This window comes from Lucilia cuprina, chromosome 6 (assembly GCF_022045245.1).
Source record: "Lucilia cuprina isolate Lc7/37 chromosome 6, ASM2204524v1, whole genome shotgun sequence".
NCBI classification, from domain to species: Eukaryota; Metazoa; Arthropoda; class Insecta; order Diptera; family Calliphoridae; genus Lucilia; species Lucilia cuprina.
The window spans coordinates 41,270,125-41,292,688 of NC_060954.1; the positions used below are offsets into that span (position 1 = coordinate 41,270,125).

The 22,564-nt window shown below is 28.4% G+C and overlaps 2 protein-coding genes across 2 annotated transcripts; both read right to left on the minus strand.

Moving 5' to 3' along the window:
- Window positions 1-1,503: 1,503 nt before the first annotated feature.
- Window positions 1,504-9,524, minus strand: LOC111686893 (antigen 5 like allergen Cul n 1-like). Its single transcript, XM_046955469.1, has 4 exons — window positions 9,258-9,524; window positions 8,117-8,266; window positions 1,874-2,118; window positions 1,504-1,806 (listed from the first exon to the last, which is right to left on the minus strand). Exons 1-4 carry the CDS (start codon window positions 9,432-9,434, stop codon window positions 1,554-1,556), a joined length of 825 nt encoding a protein of 274 aa, XP_046811425.1. The 5' UTR covers window positions 9,435-9,524; the 3' UTR covers window positions 1,504-1,553.
- Window positions 9,525-10,983: 1,459 nt separating this feature from the next.
- LOC111686891 (antigen 5 like allergen Cul n 1-like) lies at window positions 10,984-22,269 on the minus strand. Its single transcript, XM_023449285.2, has 4 exons — window positions 21,846-22,269; window positions 17,922-18,071; window positions 11,508-11,755; window positions 10,984-11,439 (listed from the first exon to the last, which is right to left on the minus strand). Exons 1-4 carry the CDS (start codon window positions 22,011-22,013, stop codon window positions 11,187-11,189), a joined length of 819 nt encoding a protein of 272 aa, XP_023305053.2. The 5' UTR covers window positions 22,014-22,269; the 3' UTR covers window positions 10,984-11,186.
- Window positions 22,270-22,564: the final 295 nt, after the last annotated feature.

The following is a 22,564-nucleotide window of genomic DNA, read 5'->3' on the forward strand; positions in this document are numbered from 1 at the left end:
TAACTAACTAACTAACTAACTAACTAACTAACAAACTAACTAACTAACTAACTAACTAACTAACTAACTAACTAACTAACTAACTAACTTACTAACTAACTAACTAACAAACAAACTAACTAACTAACTAACTAACTAACTAACTAACTAACCAACTAACTAACTAACTATCTGACTGACTGACTGACTGACTGACTGACTAACTAACAAACAAACAAACTAACTAACTAACTAACTAACTAACTAACTAACTAACTAACTAACTAACTAACTAACTAACTAACTAACTAACCAACTAACTAACTATCTGACTGACTGACTAACTATCTGATTCATTGTCTTTGCATATGAAAACATCGGGTGATAGTGGATGCGGATTGTCCCGGTATCTTCTTCTGGCAACTTTGCCGTAAGATGGAGACTATTTTCCTATTATCCTTTCTCAATTTTCAGGGATTCTTTTTCGTAGGTTTGGTTTTTGTTTTCGGAATATCTGGCCTAATATTGTCACCTCACAGGGTTTTTGATTGTCTATCAAAAAAAAAAAAAAAAAAAATGGGAGGCTCTTTCTCTTCTTAGGTATATTCCCCGCTATCCACTCCTCGGGAAACTTGATCGTCTTTACCTCAAATATTTTTTGTAATGGATGTCCTCATTATCATCAGAGGGTTCAGAAAGACGGAGGTAGCTTAACGTGCTCTCTCCAAGTATAACCTTCATAGGAGTGAAACTATGTTTTTACCTCAGTAGTATTAATTTGCTCACGTTTGTAGAATGTCTGTTCTTTCTTAGATTAAGTAAAACTATGGCTTGGAGATACAAGATTGTCCATCACCATCCACCTATCGCTTGATAAGAAAAACGTCTATACTCCCTTTAACCCATCGTGTGAATCCTAAAACCAAACGGTAAAAACTTCCGGCCAAAAATTCCAACTTACTAACTGCATTTTTTTTTGCATAATTTTAACTTTATGTGAATTTTGTACTTTATTTTTTGTTTTCAATTTCAAATGTATTGAATTTCAAATATTTATAACAAAAAACTAATTTACATATTTAATTTTATTATCTGAGATTTTTATAGCAGGTGACAAACGTTGCTTCTCGTTCACATATAAATTTATAAGTGGGAGGGTGTAAATATTTGTAAATTACTAATTGATTTGCATATGTGTTTATTTTTTTTTTATATTTTGTTCGTGTATTAAAGTGCAATAAGTGTTTTATATTATTATGGTTCATAAAAAATATATTAAAATAAATGTATAAAATATATTGACCCAAAAGAAAACATTTCCCTCAACAATAATTTGATAATATTTACAATGGAAATTACAAAATAAATATACTTTAAATAACAGCATATTAATAATCCTTGCACAGTGGGGAATTTTCTAGACAAAATTGAAAAGAATATGTTTTCACCTTTTTCTATAACTATCATACAATTGCCCTAATCATGCATTTTTCGAATACAATGGCTTCTTTTCATAAGTGATTCAACAAATTTATTAAACAATTACAAATACTCATGCATTACATAATAATACATTAATAATTAGGATCAACCTCTTCCTTTTCCGAACACAATGCAGGATATTTCGAATTTTTACCACTCTTACAATCACTAGCCGGTTCACCTGCTTTATAGACGGGAGCACCCACTGCATATGTTGAAGAATAATTACAAACAACATGAAAGATATGAAATTCGGGATGATCGGCACGTGTAAAACGCATTATAGCACAACCAATATAAGTATTACGTTCAACAGCTATTTCAAGAAAATGACCATAAGATTCACTGAAAAATTGATGAAAGTGAAACTAATCTATAAAGTTTTATATAACTAAATAAATCATTAACTTACAAATTGCCTTCTCCAGAAAATTTTTCTACAAACGATTTATTAATTAATTTGTATTCATCAAACCACATTGTTACAGCTTCATCAATGATATTTTTAATGTCGACTTCCTCAGTCTTAAACTTTGAGATGGCGCAGAGGTTCTGTCCAACATTGCGATACTTAAAGGTATGATTGCAATCATCATGATCTAATTTACAGGTGTGTAAATTTAGTCGTCCTAAATATTCTAAATCTTCATCCCATAACTGTAAGATTTTATAGTTTTTGATGATAAAAACAAAAAATTTTAAATAATATTAACATTTTCATCAAAAGACTATAGACTTAAGTCCTGAATATATTATTGACTATTGTCCTGCCAATAGATCTGACTATTCTACTGACTAAAATATAAATTATTGTCCTGACTATAGTGTGACTATATAGTACTTACTATAGTCTAGACTATAGTCCTGACTATAGTGTGGATAACAGTATAGACTAATAATATAGACTATAGTCCTGACTATAGTATAGACTATAGTTCTGACAATAGTATAGACTATAGTTCTGACAATAGTATAGACTATAGTCCTGTCAATAGTATAGACTATAGTCCTGACTATAGTATAGACTATAGTCCTGACAATATTATAGACTATAGTCCTGACAATAGTATAGACTATAGTCCTGACAAAAGTATAGACTATAGTCCTGACAATAGTATAGACTATAGTCCTGACTATAGTATAGACTATAGTCCTGACAATAGTATAGACTATAGTCCTGACAATAGTATAGACTATAGTCCTGACTATAGTATAGACTATAGTACTGACTATAGTATAGACTATAGTCCTGACTATAGTATAGACTATAGTCCTGACTATAGTATAGACTATAGTCCTGACTATCGTATAGACTATAGTCCTAACTATAGTATAGACTATAGTCCTGACAATAGTATAGACTATAGTCCTGACAATAGTATAGACTATAGTCCTGACTATAGTATAGACTATAGTCCTGATTATAGTATAGACTATAGTCCTGACAATAGTATAGACTATAGTCCTGACAATAGTATAGACTATAGTCCTGACAATAGTATAGAGTATAGACTATAGTCCTGACTATAGTATAGACTATAGTCCTGACTATAGTATAGACTATAGTCCTGACTATAGTATAGACTATAGTCCTGACTATAGTATAGACTGTAGTCCTAACTATAGTATAGACTATAGTCCTGACTATAGTATAGACTATAGTCCTGACTATAGTATAGACTATAGTATAGACTATAGTCCTGACTATAGTATAGACTATAGTCCTGACTATAGTATAGACTATAGTCCTGACTATAGTATAGACTATAGTCCTGACTATAGTATAGACTATAGTCCTGACTATAGTATAGACTATAGTCCTGACTATAGTATAGACTATAGTCCTGACTATAGTATAGACTATAGTCCTGACTATAGTATAGACTATAGTCCTGAATATAGTATAGACTATAGTCCTGACTATAGTATAGACTATAGTCCTGACTATAGTATAGGCTATAGTCCTGACTATAGTATAGACTATAGTCCTGACTATAGTATAGACTATAGTCCTGACTATAGTATAGACTATAGTCCTGACTATAGTATAGACTATAGTCCTGACTATAGTATAGACTATAGTCCTGACTATAGTATAGACTATAGTCCTGACTATAGTATAGACTATAGTCCTGACTATAGTATAGCCTATAGTCCTGACTATAGTATAGACTATAGTCCTGACTATAGTATAGACTATTGTCCTGACTAAAGTATAGACTATAGTCCTGACTATAGTATAGACTATAGTCCTGACTATAGTATAGACTATAGTCCTGACTATAGTATAGACTATAGTCCTGACTATAGTATAGACTATAGTCCTGACTATAATAAAGACTATAGTCCTGACAACAGTATTGACTATAATCTTGACTATAATGTGCCGACTATAGTAAAGTCTTTAGACCTGACTATAATACAGATGAGATACATACTATATGTTTGAAACAGATTATTGGAAATCATTATCTTAAAATCTTTCAGTTAAATCTATCGATTCAAAGATTTAAAATTATGACTATTTAACAGTTAACAAGTAATCAATAAGCCTGAAGCTACCAATTTGTTTGTTTATTATAAAAATGTTAAAAAATATATAGGACTATAGTCCTGACTATAGTATAGACTATAGTACTGACTATAGTATAGACTATAGTCCTGACTATAGTATAGACTATAGTCCTGACTATAGTATAGACTATAGTCCTGACTATCGTATAGACTATATTCCTAACTATAGTATAGACTATAGTCCTGACAATAGTATAGACTATAGTCCTGACAATAGTATAGACTATAGTCCTGACTATAGTATAGACTATAGTCCTGATTATAGTATAGACTATAGTCCTAACAATAGTATAGACTATAGTCCTGACAATAGTATAGACTATAGTCCTGACAATAGTATAGACTATAGTCCTGACTATAGTATAGACTATAGTCCTGACAATAGTATAGACTATAGTCCTGACAATAGTATAGACTATAGTCCTGACTATAGTACAGACTATAGTCCTCACTATAGTATAGACTATAGTCCTGACTATAGTATAGACTATAGTCCTGACTATAGTATAGACTATTGTCCTGACTATAGTATAGACTATAGTCCTGACTATAGTATAGACTATAGTCCTGACTATAGTATAGACTATAGTCCTGACTATAGTATAGACTATAGTCCTGACTATAGTATAGACTATAGTCCTGACTATAGTATAGACTATAGTCCTGACTATAGTATAGACTATAGTCCTGACTATAGTATAGACTATAGTCCTGACTATAGTATAGACTATAGTCCTGACTATAGTATAGACTATAGTCCTGACTATAGTATAGACTATAGTCCTGACTATAGTATAGACTATAGTCCTGACTATAGTATAGACTATAGTCCTGACTATAGTATAGACTGTAGTCCTAACTATAGTATAGACTATAGTCCTGACTATAGTATAGACTATAGTCCTGACTATAGTATAGACTATAGTCCTGACTATAGTATAGACTATAGTCCTGACTATAGTATAGACTATAGTCCTGACTATAGTATAGACTATAGTCCTGACTATAGTATAGACTATAGTCCTGACTATAGTATAGACTATAGTCCTGACTATAGTATATACTATAGTCCTGACTATAGTATAGACTATAGTCCTGACTATAGTATAGACTATAGTCCTGACTATAGTATAGACTATAGTCCTGACTATAGTATAGACTATAGTCCTGACTATAGTATAGACTATAGTCCTGACTATAGTATAGACTATAGTCCTGACTATAGTATAGACTATAGTCCTGACTATAGTATAAGACTATAGTCCTGACTATAGTATAGACTATAGTCCTGACTATAGTATAGACTATAGTCCTGACTATAGTATAGACTATAGTCCTGACTATAGTATAGCCTATAGTCCTGACTATAGTATAGACTATAGTCCTGACTATAGTATAGACTATTGTCCTGACTAAAGTATAGACTATAGTCCTGACTATAGTATAGACTATAGTCCTGACTATAGTATAGACTATAGTCCTGACTATAGTATAGACTATAGTCCTGACTATAGTATAGACTATAGTCCTGACTATAGTATAGACTATAGTCCTGACTATAGTATAGACTATAGTCCTGACTATAGTATAGACTATAGTCCTGACTATAGTATAGACTATAGTCCTGACTATAATAAAGACTATAGTCCTGACAACAGTATTGACTATAATCTTGACTATAATGTGCCGACTATAGTAAAGTCTTTAGACCTGACTATAATACAGATGAGATACATACTATATGTTTGAAACAGATTATTGGAAATCATTATCTTAAAATCTTTCAGTTAAATCTATCGATTCAAAGATTTAAAATTATGACTATTTAACAGTTAACAAGTAATCAATAAGCCTGAAGCTACCAATTTGTTTGTTTATTATAAAAATGTTAAAAAATATAATTTTTTTTAAGTTAATGTTTGTTTTAATCATTAATTTATGTTTAATAACTACGTCTAAAATAAACGTTTTCTATTAGCCAAGTGTCAGTTAAAGTATTAAGAAAAAATTATAATAAAATAACTATGATGTTTTTATTAACTACAATCATAAAGCTGTTTGTATTACAACATCCGTTTCCTCAGTACCGCGATTAGACAAATCACGTCTCATAAATATTTATTGATGGGAAGCAAGAATTGGATGTATGCATAAAGGTGCGGTGGCAATCGACTGAATAATTGATAAATTAAAATATATTGAGATTTAAATATACTTATGCAATAGAGTAATAAGTAATATGTATTACGTCGATAATAAAAATCAAATGAAATTAGCATAGATTTTAAATAGATGTCACAGCACGAGTACAAATTATGAAATAATTTTAATAAAAATGTTAATATCTCAATAATTATTATTAAACTATTGAACATTTATAATACTAATAATTCCATTTAAAATAAAATCTCTTAAAAACATTTTAATAGTTTTAATTTTTTTTATTCTTATCTTATCTTTATATCTCCCATCTAAATGATTTCTTTATGAATTCGATCGGAACTGGTTTAAATTTTATTGAATGATTTTAGAGTTGGAAATACTTTCTTTAATCGATTTTCAGGTGGTAACTAAAATTTGCATGTTTTTCTTATGTATTATTAATTTTTATAATAATTTATTTGAAAATTTGAATGTTTTTTTTTTAATATTTTAATTTAAAGCAATATTAATTTATGACCTAAAGAAATAACAGAGACTCAATATACCCGGCTTAGGTGCGTAAAAACTGTCGACGTTTTGTTAAAAAAAGTATGCCAGAGGCTAGAAAATAAAAGGGCACGTGTTTCTTGTTTACAACTCGTATCAAAACAAAAGATTTTCGATGTTTTGACGTCTAATCCGAATACAATAGATTTATGATAATGAGATGCAGAAAGTATTTAAAAGATTACACTCTATTGATTTTATTGTAATGGCTACGCTTAAGATATATTGCAAATTTCAAACTGGTTAAACGAATAAAAGTTTAAAGTTTTTATAAAAACACTCTCTAAAGAACAAAACTCAATCGAATTAGAAATAATAGAAGAAGCATTTAAGTCATTCATGGTTTGGTCGATAGTCTAGCCTTTAGTCTAATCTATAGTCTAGCCAATAGTCTAGCCTATAGTTTAGACTATAGACTAGACTATAGTCTAGCCAATAGTCTAGACTATAGACTAGACTATAGACTAGACTATAGACTAGACTATAGACTAGACTATAGACTAGACTATAGACTAGACTATAGACTAGACTATAGACTAGACTAATAGTCTAGTCTATAGTCTAGTCTATAGTCTAGTCTATAGTCTTGTCTTTAGTCTAGTCTATAGTCTAGTCTATAGTCTATTAGATAGTCTAGTAGATAGTCTAGTCTATAGTCTAGTATATAGTCTAGTCCTGTCTAAAGTGCGGAATATAGTGGGACTATTATCTTGTTCACATAATCAAGGCTATAGTCTAGTCTGTTTATTGCGTTAATCGACACCTTATAGTTCACAATTTACGTATTTCTATTTTTATTAAAGAAAAATTATAAGTAGAACTTTTAAATTTGTCGTCTCAAATGAAATATAATTTATTATCTTCTTATTAATCTTAATCCTTTTATGCAACCCCTGATTTAATGTTTTAATTTCGCATTAATCTTTTTTGTTATAAAATAATTTTTCAATATTTTATATATTATTTAGAAACACTGGTTATTCTTAGTTCATTATTTTTTCAGAACTGGTTCTTAAAGTTATTCAATGTTTGTTTTAAATAATTTTTTTTCTATTATTTTATATACAGTGGTAATAATTTGCTTTATGGGATTTTATTAAAATAAGAACTACCGCACCTGTATTATTTAGAATACTAATAATTTTTTTCAGACTTAAAAATTATTTATTATTGATTTGTTTTATTAAGTTTTTTGATTTTTTTTCAAACTCAGTACAAAAAGTCTGCCTTAGGATCGTCTTGCATAAAGTAATTATACGATTTCTTTTATTGTTTTAAAACAAATGTTTGGTAAATAATGTTGAAACATTTTATATTAACACTTTTTTAAAATGTTTATATCTTTTTAGTATAACTTTCTTTAAATACTTACTACTGTTGCCATTCTGGCTGCTGAATCATAACCAGTTACCTCCCCTGAAGCAAGTAAATTTCTTCGTTTGTTGTGTTCATCTAGGAATAACTGTTTGTATTTGGAAATATCTATATCGGTAGCATCGTCGGAGCAAGCCTCTTTAAATTTCTATGATTTAGCAAACAGTATATGGATTAAACCAACAGTATACTTATATAGTCTATAGTCTATAGACTATTCAACAGTGGAGTATATAGTCTAATATATATTTTGGCCTATAGTCTAGTTAATAGTGTAGTCTATAATCTGGTTATTTTATAGTCTAGTGTATTATGTAATCTATGGTCTAGTCTGTCGTCAAATTTAAAATGTAGTCCATAGTCAAGTTTATATTCTAGTCTAAAACCTAGTCTAGTCTATAGTCTAGTCTATGTTCAAGTCTTTGTTCTAGTCTATAGTCTAGTCTATAGTCTAGTCTATAGTCTAGTCTATAGTCTAGTCTATAGTCTAGTCTATAGTCTAGTCTATAGTCTAGTCTATAGTCTAGTCTATAGTCTAGTCTATAGTCTAGTCTATAGTCTAGTCTATAGTCTAGTCTATAGTCTAGTCTATAGTCTAGTCTATAGTCTAGTCTATAGTCTAGTTTAAAATCTTCTCTATTGTTTAGTCTATAGTCTCGTCAATAGTTTAGTCTATAGTCTATAGTCTACAGAATGTCTATATTCTAGTCTATAGTCCAGTCCATAGTCTAGGCTATAGTTTAGCCTATAGTCTGTGGTTAAGTTTATAATCTAGTCTATATATAAATTATAAACTATATACTAAATTATAAACTAAACGTTATTCCAAGGACTTAACTATAACTATAGACTAGACTATATACAAGATTATAGACTAGACTATAGTCTATAATCTTGTATATAGTCTAGTCTATAGTTATAGTTAAGTCATTGGAATAACGTTTAGTTTATAATTTAGTATATACTATAATCTATATTCTAGTCTATTTTAGTCGGTAGTCGTGTCTATAATCTAGTCGATAGTTTATTCCTTAGACTTATTTAGTTCCTAGTTAGGTATAAGTCTAGAAAGTGGTCTAGTCTATTGTCCGGTTCCCAATATTTATTGGTGGGTGTAACACAAACATTTCGATACATACACCATCATTTTCGCAGGCAATATGATGAACGTCTGTTCTATTTCCACATAACTGAGGATCACACCATGAATTCTCCGCACATAAACAATTTAAGATATTCTCTAATAAAAACAATAAAATTATTATTTTCCGCCTAATTGGCAAATGGGTAAACAATTTTAGTAACGAAACTCTCATAATTTTTAATAAAATTTTGAATTCGATTTTAAGTATAAAGTTTTAATATTTGTTTATAACGTTTTTAACTAAGTTTACACGTTTAGTATATAGAACTATTAATGTATATTGCATTGGTAAAGGGAATTTTATAGACTTACGTTTTTTGAATAATTTGATATGAATCGAATTAGACTTTCATGGACTTTAGAAAATTTTGTAACGCTTAAAAACTTTTAAATTGATTCTTCACCATTAGATTCATGGAAGGAATATATTATTACGTATTTGAAAATCTGAATAAATTTCATTTTATTCGAAAATATACTTCACTATTGCGTAGTCAAAAAATAGTTTTCTTATACTTTTTTTTAGTTTATTTTAAAAACTTGATTTTCCAGATAAAATGGTCGTATACCTTAGAATATTAAGGGCCATTGTCATGCATTTATCAAACTTTATGGATTCCTCGTCAAAAGAACTGCTTTGAAAGAAATAGTTGTCTGTTGGGAAAGTTCACGAGAAATGTTATATCTGGAGTAATACCAATATCACTATTTTTGAATGCAATTTTGACGAATGTATGACAAAGAAAATGCTCCAGAGATTCATTATCTTCTGCACATGCCCTACATTTATATGAGTTCTTGCGATTAGGTAGTCAGCAGGAGAACAATAAAGATCCCCAGACCCTCCCTTTAGAGTGCTTATAACACTTCTTTTGCCCGATCAGCATGTATGCTGAACTCTATATAAAATCGCAGTTTACGTATAAAGACAAACTTCAGTCTTCGTCAGGTTAACATTCAGGCCTCTCAGTTGACCCCACCTTAAGGACGTATTCAGAGGCTATTCAGTCATTACACACAAGAAATTACCATTTAAAGTATTTTGACATCGACAGTACTTTTGCCCGATCAGCATGTATGCTAAGCTCTATATAATATTACACTTTACGTCTAAAGACAAACTTCAGTCTTAGTTAGTTAGTTACTTAATTAGTTGGTTAGTTAGTTTGAAAGGAGGATGTATACACATCAAATCCGACGAAATACACCTAGGCCTCTATCGGGCCTGTTGTAGGCTCCTTAACCAGTGCCACGGGTGGGAATCGAACCCACCACCTCCGGTCTACCAGACTAGATCACTAACCTACCAGAGGCCACAACTCCAGTCTTAGTTCAGGCCTCAAAATTGACCCCACCTAAAGGCTCTTCAGCCCTTACACACGAGGAATTACCATTTAAAGTATTTTTACATCGTCTGCTCGGCTCGGGTCCCTTTTAATTGTAGCTACCCAGAATAAAGGCGATATCTTGAGGCCTTTCAGTTGAGCCCAGCTTAGGGTCTATTTAACTCTTAATCACAATTCTTTTAAAAGTGTTACGACATCGTCTGCATAGCAGCAGACAGGTCTAAGTCCTTTCTCGGTCTAAGTCCTTTTAATCGAGGATATTTAGAGTAAAGTCATTAAATATGGCGTGCCCCGAAATACCCTTTTCTGATAGTCAGTCATATTATCATTTTCCCATCACTAACAACAATAAAAATCCATGAGAATTTTTAAAAAATAAATTTTAAAATTTTTTAATTTCATTCTTTTTTAAACGAATTCATATACAGTTTTGTTTTCTCTTAAATCTAAATTACTTTTACAACTATTTACACTAAATTGTTGTATAAATCAACAAAAAAATTTCTTAAAAATATTAAAAAAATAATAATAAATTCACAGATACACATTATTTCACTTTATATATTAAATATAAAATCTCAATAATTAGGATCAAAATCTTCGCGTTCTGAACACAATGCCGGGAATCGTGGATTTCTACCAGTCTTACAACCGCTGCCAGGATAACCAGTTTTATAGAGAGGAGCACCCAGAGCATACACCGATGAGTAGTTGCACACCACATTATAGACATACAAGTGCGGATAATCGGGTCGGGTAAAACGCATTATAGCACAGCCCACACGATCAATGCGATCAACAATCATTTCAGCAAAATGCCCATAAGCTTCACTGTTATAGTCAAGGAAAATTAATTATGTTTATATAAATTTTTTACAGAAATAAATTTCTTAACTTACAAATTTCTGGTAACCTTAAAGGAATCTACAAAAGTTCTATCAATCAAATCATATTCGGTGTCAAACCATAATGTTATGGTTTCATCTATAAGATTTGTTACATTTACGTAGCGTGACTTCAATCTAGAGATGCCGCATAAATTTTGTCCGGTATTGTGGAATCTGTAGGTATGATTACAATCATCATGATCCAATTTACAAGTGCGTACATTAAGACCGGCTAAATATTGTAGTTCATCATCCCAAACCTGTAAGAATTAAAATAGTAGTTTTATTAGTTTTGTAGTCTAGTGATAAGTACAAAAATGGCGTTAATAGTCTACTCTATTCTTTTATAAATAGCAATTAGAAACTCTTTTAATATTAAAACGTTTTAGGGTTAAAATGGACCATAAAGATTAAATATTCTAGATAAAACTCTTAGGTAATGATGGTCTTCAGGATACAACTCATACATACGTGCATTTAGGTCTATATTCATAGTCTATATTCTAGTCTATAGTCTAGTCTATAGTTTAGTCTATAGTCTAGTCTATAGTCTAGTCTATAGTCTAGTCTGTAGTCTAGTCTATAGTCTAGTCTGTAGTCTAGTCAGTAGTCTAGTCTATAGTCTAGTCTATAGTCTAGTCTATAGTCTAGTCTATAGTCTAGTCTATAGTCTAGTCTATAGTCTAGTCTATAGTCTAGTCTATAGTCTAGTCTATAGTCTAGTCTATAGTCTAGTCAGTAGTCTAGTCTATAGTCTAGTCTATAGTCTAGTCTATAGTCTAGTCTATAGTCTAGTCTATAGTCTAGTCTATAGTCTAGTCTATAGTCTAGTCTATAGTCTAGTCTATAGTCTAGTCTATAGTCTAGTCTATAGTCTAGTCTATAGTCTAGTCTATAGTCTAGTCTATAGTCTAGTCTATAGTCTAGTCTATAGTCTAGTCTATAGTCTAGTCTATAGTCTAGTCTATAGTCTAGTCTATAGTCTAGTCTATAGTCTAGTCTATAGTCTAGTCTATAGTCTAGTCTATAGTCTAGTCTATAGTCTAGTCTATAGTCTAGTCTATAGTCTAGTCTATAGTCTAGTCTATAGTCTAGTCTATAGTCTAGTCTATAGTCTAGTCTATAGTCTAGTCTATAGTCTAGTCTGTAGTCTAGTCTATAGTCTAGTCTATAGTCTAGTCTATAGTCTAGTCTATAGTCTAGTCTATAGTCTAGTCTATAGTCTAGTCTATAGTCTAGTCTATAGTCTAGTCTATAGTCTAGTCTATAGTCTAGTCATAGTCTAGTCTATAGTCTAGTCTATAGTCTAGTCTATAGTCTAGTCTATAGTCTAGTCTATAGTCTAGTCTATAGTCTAGTCATAGTATTCTAGTCTATAGTCTAGTCTATAGTCTAGTCTATAGTTTAGTCTATAGTCTAGTCTATAGTCTAGTCTATAGTCTAGTCTATAGTCTAGTCTATAGTCTAGTCTATAGTCTAGTCTATAGTCTAGTCTATAGTATAGTCTATAGTCTAGTCTATAGTCTAGTCTATAGTCTAGTCTATAGTCTAGTCTATAGTCTAGTCTATAGTCTAGTCTATAGTCTAGTCTATAGTCTAGTCTATAGTCTAGTCTATAGTCTAGTCTATAGTCTAGTCTATAGTCTAGTCTATAGTCTAGTCTATAGTCTAGTCTATAGTCTAGTCTATAGTCTAGTCTATAGTCTAGTCTATAGTCTAGTCTATAGTCTAGTCTATAGTCTTGTCAATAGTCTAGTCTATAGTCTAGTCTATAGTCTAGTCTATAGTCTAGTCTATAGTCTAGTCTATAGTCTAGTCTATAGTCTAGTCAATAGTTTAGTCTATTATCTAGATCATAGTCTAGTCTACAATCTAGTCTATAGTTTAGTCTATCGACTTCAGTCTCTTAACCATGCCTGGTGTAGGGTACAAATATAAACAACTTGCGCAAATCGACAATTGCTTCGTGTTTATTCTTCACGTAGCTGTCACTGATATAAAATAAACACCCAATGATATACCCCAAGATAATAACAATTAGTAAAATAATTTAAATATTTTTTAAAGTTCATGCTTGTCTTAATCTGTTATTTATGTTTAATTACTAACTCTAACTAACTAAAGTAATCATCATGTTATTAGTCAAGTGTCAGTTAAAGAATTAATAAAAAATTAAAATAACTGTAAAGTTTTGTTTTTTATTTTTATTACATCCGTTTCCTTTAAATCGTACTTAAATAAATCTAGTGCTATAAGTATTTATAGAAAAGAAGAAGAAACCTCAGAATACATAAAGGTGTGGCTGTTGGCTGAATAGAAGATTAATTAAACAAATTATTAAATCTTTTATTGCAATGTCATCGGTATGATGCAATAAAAATGTACGTTACATCAATAATAGTCAAATAAAGTGTAAACAAATGATGGTAATATTTTAGAATTATTAACAATTATAATTATGTTATGGCTTTATAATATTTAAATGGTATACTAATAGTTTTAGAATTGAACAAATGTTTTGAAATAGAAGCTGTCAACAGTGTTTTTCAAATGTTTTAAAACTCTTAGATCATTTTAACTTGTTTTCCTAAACAAAAGAACTTTTTTGTTTAACAAATTATTAAACAGTAACAACTGGTTTAGATTTAATAATTTCATTGAAAGATTTTTAACATGGAAACACTTTCTTTCATCGAGTTTTTTGTTTAAGCTTGTCCTAGCCAGAATTTGCATGTCTCTCCCTTGTTATTGGCTAATTTATGGATTGTATTAAGATGTTTTTTTAAAAAAACAAACATTTTAATAATAATTTATTTTAAAAATTTTATTTTTTACATTTTAATTTAATATTTGATTTATGATCTATTGTCAGAGAATGACAAATATACACATTCGGCTTAAGGGTGCACGTGTTGCGTTTATTTAAGATATAAAGAACAGATAATGAATAGAATCTCATAATCTGAACTAGTTGTGTAGATGGTCAATGCTTTAGACACTCGTTCTGTAGAACGGATTTGCACCTACACTTTGTTTTTGGTTTATTTCAAATTTACGATACTTCATGTTATTATTGTTTAAGACCGGTCTTTATCTTTTGCTCCATTAAACAAATTACAGTTTTTAAATAAAGTATAATTTATGGACATTATCTTAATATTAATCCTTTAAGCAATTCATTGTTTTATATTTTAATCTTAAATTAATGTTTTTGAGCTTTTACGATATTAAAAATCTATTTAATTATTATAATCTTTGGTTATTTATACCTTTTCTTAAGAACTAGTTCTTAAACTTCTGTGTTTTTTTTCTGAATAGGTGCTTATACCCAATAAGCCAAAAAGTTAAATTTAAACGAATGGAATAACTAACTAACTAACTAACTAACTAACTAACTAACTAACTAACTAACTAACTAACTAACTAACTAACTAACTAACTAACTAACTAACTAACTAACTAACTAACTAAATAACTAACTAACTAACTAACTAACTAACTAACTAACTAACTAACTAACTAACTAACTAACTTACTTACTAACTAACTAACTAACTAACTAACTAACTAACTAACTAACTAACTAACTAACTAGCTAACTAGCTAACTAGCTAACTAGCTAACTAGCTAACTAACTAACTAACTAACTAACTAACTAACTAACTAACTAACTAACTAACTAACTAACTAAATAACTAAATAACTAAATAACTAAATAACTAAATAACTAAATAACTAAATAACTAAATAACTAAATAACTAAATAACTAAATAACTAAATAACTAAATAACTAAATAACTCATTAACTAAATAACTAAATTAATAAATAACTAACTAACTAACTAACTAACTAACTAACTAGCTGACTAACTGACTAACTGACTAATTGACTAACTGACTAACTGACTAACTGACTAACTGACTAACTGACTAACTAACTAACTAACTAACTAACTAACTAACTAACTAACTAACTAACTAACTAACTAACTAACTAACTAACTAACTAACTAACTAACTAACTTACTACTAACTAACTAAATTACTAAATAACTAAATAACTAAATAACTAAATAACTAAATAACTTAATAACTAAATAACTAAATAACCAAATAACTAAATACTAAATAACTAAATAACTAAATAACTAAATAACTAAATAACTAAATAACTAAATAACTAAATAACTAAATAACTAAATAACTAAATAACTAAATAACTAAATAACTAAATAACTAAATAACTAAATAACTAAATAACTAAATAACTAAATAACTAAATAACTAAAATAACTAAATAACTAAATAACTAAATAACTAAATAACTAAAATAACTAAATAACTAAATAACTAAAATAACTAAATAACTAATAACTAAATAACTAAATAACTAAATAACTAAATAACTAAATAACTAAATAACTAAATAAAAATAACTAAATAACTAAATAACTAAATAACTAAATAACTAAATAACTAAATAACTAAATAACTAAATAACTAAATAACTAAATAACTAAATAACTAAATAACTAAATAACTAAATAACTAAAATAACTAAATAACTAATAACTAAATAACTAAATAACTAAATAACTAAATAACTAAATAACTAAATAACTAAATAACTAAATAACTAAATAACTAAATAACTAAATAACTAAATAACTAAATAACTAAATAACTAAATAACTAAATAACTAAATAACTAAATAACTAAATAACTAAATAATTAACTAACTAACTAAATAACTACCTAACTAACTAACTAACTAACTAACTAACTAACTACCTAACTAACTAACTAACTAACTAACTAACTAACTAACTTACTAACTAACTAACTAACTAACTAACTAACTAACTAACTAACTTACTAACTAACTAACTAACTAACTAACTAACTAACTAACTAACTAACATTTAGAATTTCTTGGAAATAAATAACTCGTAAAAATTAAAAAAATAAGAAATTAACGTCGGCCGAAACCGACCATATAACACCCTACACCTGTTACTAAAATAAAGTGTGATTAAATCTGCACAGTAAAGCATTTCAGTTGAATTGTACCTTGCCTCAGATATACTTAACTTTTAAGTCAAATTTTGGTCTATGGTCATTAAGGTCATAAGGCTAGGCATTTTCAATAGGCTTCGTCCTTGGAAGAAGAAGATCATGTACCTAATCTTATTGAATTGTCTGCAAAATATTCACTTGTAGTTTGATTACAAGGTTTACGTGGACGGACATAGTTAAATCAACTCAGAAACTGATTCTGAGCCCATTGGTATACTTTGAAAATATTTTAAAAATAGGAGTTTTATAGGGTATTAATAGGAGTTATGTGGTATTATTAATGTTTAAAGTGATTTTTTACATTCAAGTAATTCTCAGAAGGATACCATATATTAGAGCTAGGGTTAAATGATGCCCGATCTGAACCGGCATTATCATGAGATTACAGTTATAGTGGGGAATAGGCGAAATAATGCGCACTTCGTCAAAAGAAGTGTATGTGTCAAATTTCAAGAAATTATTTTGCAAATGCTACCTGTAGCATGCGCACAAAGTTTACATGGACACACAGACAAATATATGTACGTATGAACGGTCTGACAAACGGATCTAATAAAGAAGTGTAGGGTATAAAAACCAAATAAATTAAACATAAATATCAACAGATCATTGTTAGGGCAACGTTATCTCGAAGAAGAAGGGCAATATTACAGAGCTCATATCTTTACTTATTGGACTTTCATTCATTCAGATAACATAACAATTATTAAGCTGCTATAACGTTATAGCAAAAATCAATCTTTCTATGCCGCGATATCTGAAAAACCTGATCTAATGTATACGTTCTAAGTCCAGATTCCGATACTTTAGTATACTTTACTCTCCGGGTTAAAAATGTGTTGGCCTGTGTAGATGTCCAGCTGCTTCTGTCATCATTTGGTTGTTGATTTTATTGGGTTTTAACAATAATTATTAATTTTTATTAAGCTTTGTATATTTAAATGAAAACCACTGTGCGCTGCGTGTGTGTTATATTGTTAATATCGTTATGTTTTATTGAAATTTTTTTCTAAACTTTTTTCTTAATTTCTAAACAAACAGTTTGTGTATAATACGACTTATTCCTTTTGTTTTATTTGCATAAATTTTATTGATTTCTGTTGTTGCTGCTGTCGATACTTTGTTTTGTTTCTATTATTTTAATATTTTTCGATGACAACTTTTTGTTATTGTTTTTATATATTTATTTGTTTAAATGGTTGTTAAACTCTTGTTATTAACATCATTATTAACACTTTAAATTGAGATTTAATTAAATTATATTTTTTATTATATGTTTTTTTTTGTGGTTTTTGAAATAATTTAATTTTAACAAGATTTTTATTATTTTAAAGACAATAACACTCACCATTGTGGCCATTCTAGCTGCTGGATAATAACCGGGTAATTGACCCGATGCAATTAAATTTCTGCGTTTATTGTGTTCATCGACGAAAACATGTTTGAAATTTGATATATCGACATCGCTGGCATCGGGAAAGCAACGACGATGAAAGAGCTGCAATAGGAAAATCGGTAGATGTATTATATATCAATGAATAGGAAACTGACATTTTTTGGTTTAAAATAAAATTGATTTTTTAAAACTTTTTTAAAGTATGACAAAACATTGCGATTTAGGAAATTAAATTTAAATTACAATAAATTACTGTACGATATTTAGTTTAGGTAAACTGTTATACAGTATAATGTTAAACATTAGGAAAAAACTTTTATATAGAAATTTTTCTATAAGAGAAATTTATATTCTGACCATTTGATGTAGAAAGTACTGTTACACAGATTGTTTTATACATCAAAACGGTTATACTCAAATTTTTATGTAGAAAACACTGCTATACTAAAATATTTATGTAAGAAGCTGTTATACTTGAAAATTTTGTATAGGAAAAACTGTTTACTTAAAAGATATTACAAAAAACTGTTATACAAAACCATTTCTGTTATATTGAAAATTTTCTGTAGAAAAACGTTTACACTGAAAAATATTCGTCACAAAAAACTGTTATACTGTAATTTTTATTTTAAAATGAAAAATGAAAATACTACAGAAAGCTGTTATACAAAGCTATTTCAGAAAAAAACAGTTATATTGAAAATTTTTCATATTTTGAAAATTACACTGAAAGTTTTCTATAGAGAAAAACTGAATTTTTTTCTATAGAGAAAAACTAAGATTTTTTCTATAGAGAAAAACTTAGATTTTTTCTATAGAGAAAAACTTAGATTTTTTCTATAGAGAAAAACTACCATTTTTTTTATAGAGAAAAACTGAAATTTTTTCTGTAGAAAAAACGGTTATACCCAAGCATATTTAGTACTGTTATAGTACTAGTACTATTACAGAAAACTATTATACAATTGATTTTAAACTTTTCTTAGAAAAACTGTTATACTAAAAATTTTCTATTGAAAAAACTGTTATATTAAAAATTTGTCTATAGAAAAAAAATTACACTAAACATTTTCTAAATTTTTAATAAAAACTTATATTCTACAATTTTTGTATAGAAAAATATCATAGTTCCTCAGTAGAAAAAATTGTTATACTAAAAATGCTCTATCAAAAATGTTATTCCGAAAACTTTCTACAGAAAACTGTTACACATAACAATTCCTGAAGAAAAAAAAATGTTAAAATTTTCTGTAGAAAAACTGTTATAGATACTAACATTTTTCTATAGAAAAAATTGTTATTCTGTTTTGCTGTTATGCTAAAACTTTTCTACTGGAAACATAAAACAAAAAACTGTTATACCAACCAATTCTGTTGCAAAAATCTGTTAAATTTTATTCTTTTGTGTAAAAAAACTGTTATTTATGTTTTTATACTGTTATTTTTTGCAACAAAAACCGTTTTTATATAAGTTTGTCATTCCGTTTGTAATTTCTATAATATAATTTTCCGACCCTATAAAGTATATATATTCTGGATCCTTATAGATAGCAGAGTCGATTAAGCCATGTCCGTCTGTCTGTCTGTCTGTCTGTCTGTCTGTCTGTCTGTTGAAATCAGTTTTTAGAGGACCCCAGATATCGGAGAGATCCGAATCTTCAATAATTCTATTAGACATGCTTTCGAGAAGATCGCTATTTAAAATCAGCAAAAATTCATCAAAAAATTGTTATAAAAGCAACAACAACACTGTATATAGAAAAAGATGTACACGTGTGTGTGTAGATGTATTTGGTTTTATTCAGCTGTGTATTTGTGTTTGGATTCCAAACATACAAAAAATACACAGCAAAAAAAATATGATTTGCATTTTTTGTTAAAATAAAATAATTTTCCCTTTTGTTTTGCAAATATATTTTTTAATGAATAGAAAAAAGTATTTAAAACGTTTTCAATTATATGAGAGTAGATTGTGAGTTATTGTACAATAATTTTTATGCGAATAATGTAAGTTTGAAATTTAAAACTAACACAAATTTTTTCCAAGTGCTTTTTAAAACAATTTTTTTTTCGATAAACAAAAACAAAATCTACGTCTCGTCACTGTTTACCAGCAATGAATCAGAGGTCAAAGTCGACCGGCTTCGAGTCGGAGCATAGCCGCCGCCGAACTATATTTAGTTGCTAGAGCCGCCGCCGAAACATTCTTAAATCGACTCAAATTTTTTTAATGTTTTTATTAACTAGACTGTAAGATCAATTATGTTTAAAATACACTATGGTGAAGGGTATATAAGATTCGGCACAGCCGAATATAGCACTCTTACTTGTTTGTTATACTGTTATACTAAAAATTTTGTAAAGAAAAATATTTTTAATAAAAACATGCTACCTCAAACTGTTTATAAAAAAATTTTTGAAAAAAAAAACTGTTTTTTGCAAAAAAAGAACTGAAAAATTTGGCACAAAAATAACTTTTATACTACAATTTTTATGTATAAAACACTGTTATGGTAAAAGTTTTATAAATAGAACAATATTTAATGCAACATTTTAGTGAAAACCTACTACAGAAAACTATTATACAAAAATATTTCTTAAGAAAAAAACTGTTATTTTGAACAATTTTCGATATAAAAACTGTTATACTAATATTTTTTTATATAAAAGCTGTTATACTAAAAACTCCGGTAGGTTAGTGGTAAGTTTTGTAGTTAGTTAGACCGGAGAAGGTGGATGTGATTCCCACTTAGGGCACTGGTTAAAGAGTGCTCAACAGGTCTGTTAGAGGCTTAGGTGTATTTCAGCGGATTTAAGTTTTATATATCCTGCTTTCAAACTAACCAAAAACATTGCTATAAAAAATGTTATACAAAAGTGTTTCTTAGAAAAAAGAGCGTTATTTTTAGTTCACAGCTACAGTACATGGTAAATTTAAAAAAAAATACGTCATTTTTTACAATTTAATGTTACTGCATGCCAAAAAGCATAATATCCTGTGATATCCTTCGAAAATACTTTTTCCATTTTTCATCAAAAATGATCGATATACATCAAAATTAAGAGGGTGGTGAAGTCAAATTCATGAAAAGTCCAGTTGTTTAGTTTTGTGCGTAAAAGGTTTAATAAGTTCTGAAATGATTCTTAGTCGATTGGTATACTTTAAGGGTGGGGTAAGACCATTGTCTGTTTTTTGGCGAGTCAAACATCTGCCCAAATGTATAATACCCTCCCCACTACAGTGGTGTTAGATACAAAAACATTAACAATTAACATTCTGTGTAGAAAAAAACTGTTATACTACATATAGTTTACATTTTATAGAATAATTTATGAATTTTGGAATCGATTCGTTTGCGCATATTTTTGCATATTTTACTCATAGTAGCATAATTTGATTTTAATGACGTATTATTAGATGTTAAAATTTTTTTGTAAATTTTATGTTTTTTTTTTAATTTTATATTTTTTAATTTTATATTTTTTTAAATAAAAGTTTAATTTTTTGAAATTTTATTTTTATATCTTTTTCATATTCTTCTCTATCGTATAGTCTCTTTCGTATTATTAGCAGACAGATCTATGGACATAAGGGTGGCCCTAAAATTGATGTTGCTGATGTTCCAACCGAAAATGAAAATTTAGTTAATTTAGATAACATTTCTCAACATTTTTGTCCTGACGTCAATATTTGGTGAGCTGAATTATCCTTTGATTCAAAAAAGATCCTTTTTAATGATTATATTAAATCAGTGTTTTTATAAGTTTTAACAAACACTTTTCTAAGTCGAATGAGGAACTTATTCTACAAAATAACTCATACGCCCAGTACACGCATAATTTCATGTTTTTTTTAATAAATTACAAAAACCTTACACCATTATTTCGACAGGCAATATGACGAACAGTTTTGGAACCGCCACACAACTGAGGATCACACCACGAATACTGCTGACACAAACAATTTAAAATGTTCACAAATAAAACTAATAAAATTAACATTTTCCGTTTTACTGATACTTGTTGTATTAATGGAAAGTTCATTTTGTATGTTAAATTTTTTGTTAGAATAAAATTATTTTTGTTTCAAATTTGAAATTTAAATTTTTGCTTTTTTTTTTTTGATAATATAAAAATTTTAGATTTAAGGCTTTTTGTCAAACGTTTTATTTCGTTTTTTAATTAGTTGAACAAATCTTTTTAAACTTTTTTTCTCATTCTTTGATTTATTTTAATTTATTTAAAATTTTTTATATTTTTCGAAAAAGTTTAAAACAAATGTTAACCGCCGACAACCGTTTACCGATACCGAATGATAGTAGTCAAGCTAAAAGTTTAACGGCCAAGCCCAAAAGACAATAATTTTTCTCTTAGTTATTGGCGATAATTTTTTTTATTATTTTTTTAAAGTCTTTCTTTCTCGGCATTGTGTGTTAAAAATAATATAATATTTAGAACAAGTTTTAAGTCATTTACTTTTGTTGGTGCTGAATTTTTAAAAATAAAATAAAACAAATCAAAAAGTGTGTGTATAGAATAAAAACACAAAAATATGATTTTAAAATGCTAAAATTTAAATATTTTATAATTAAACA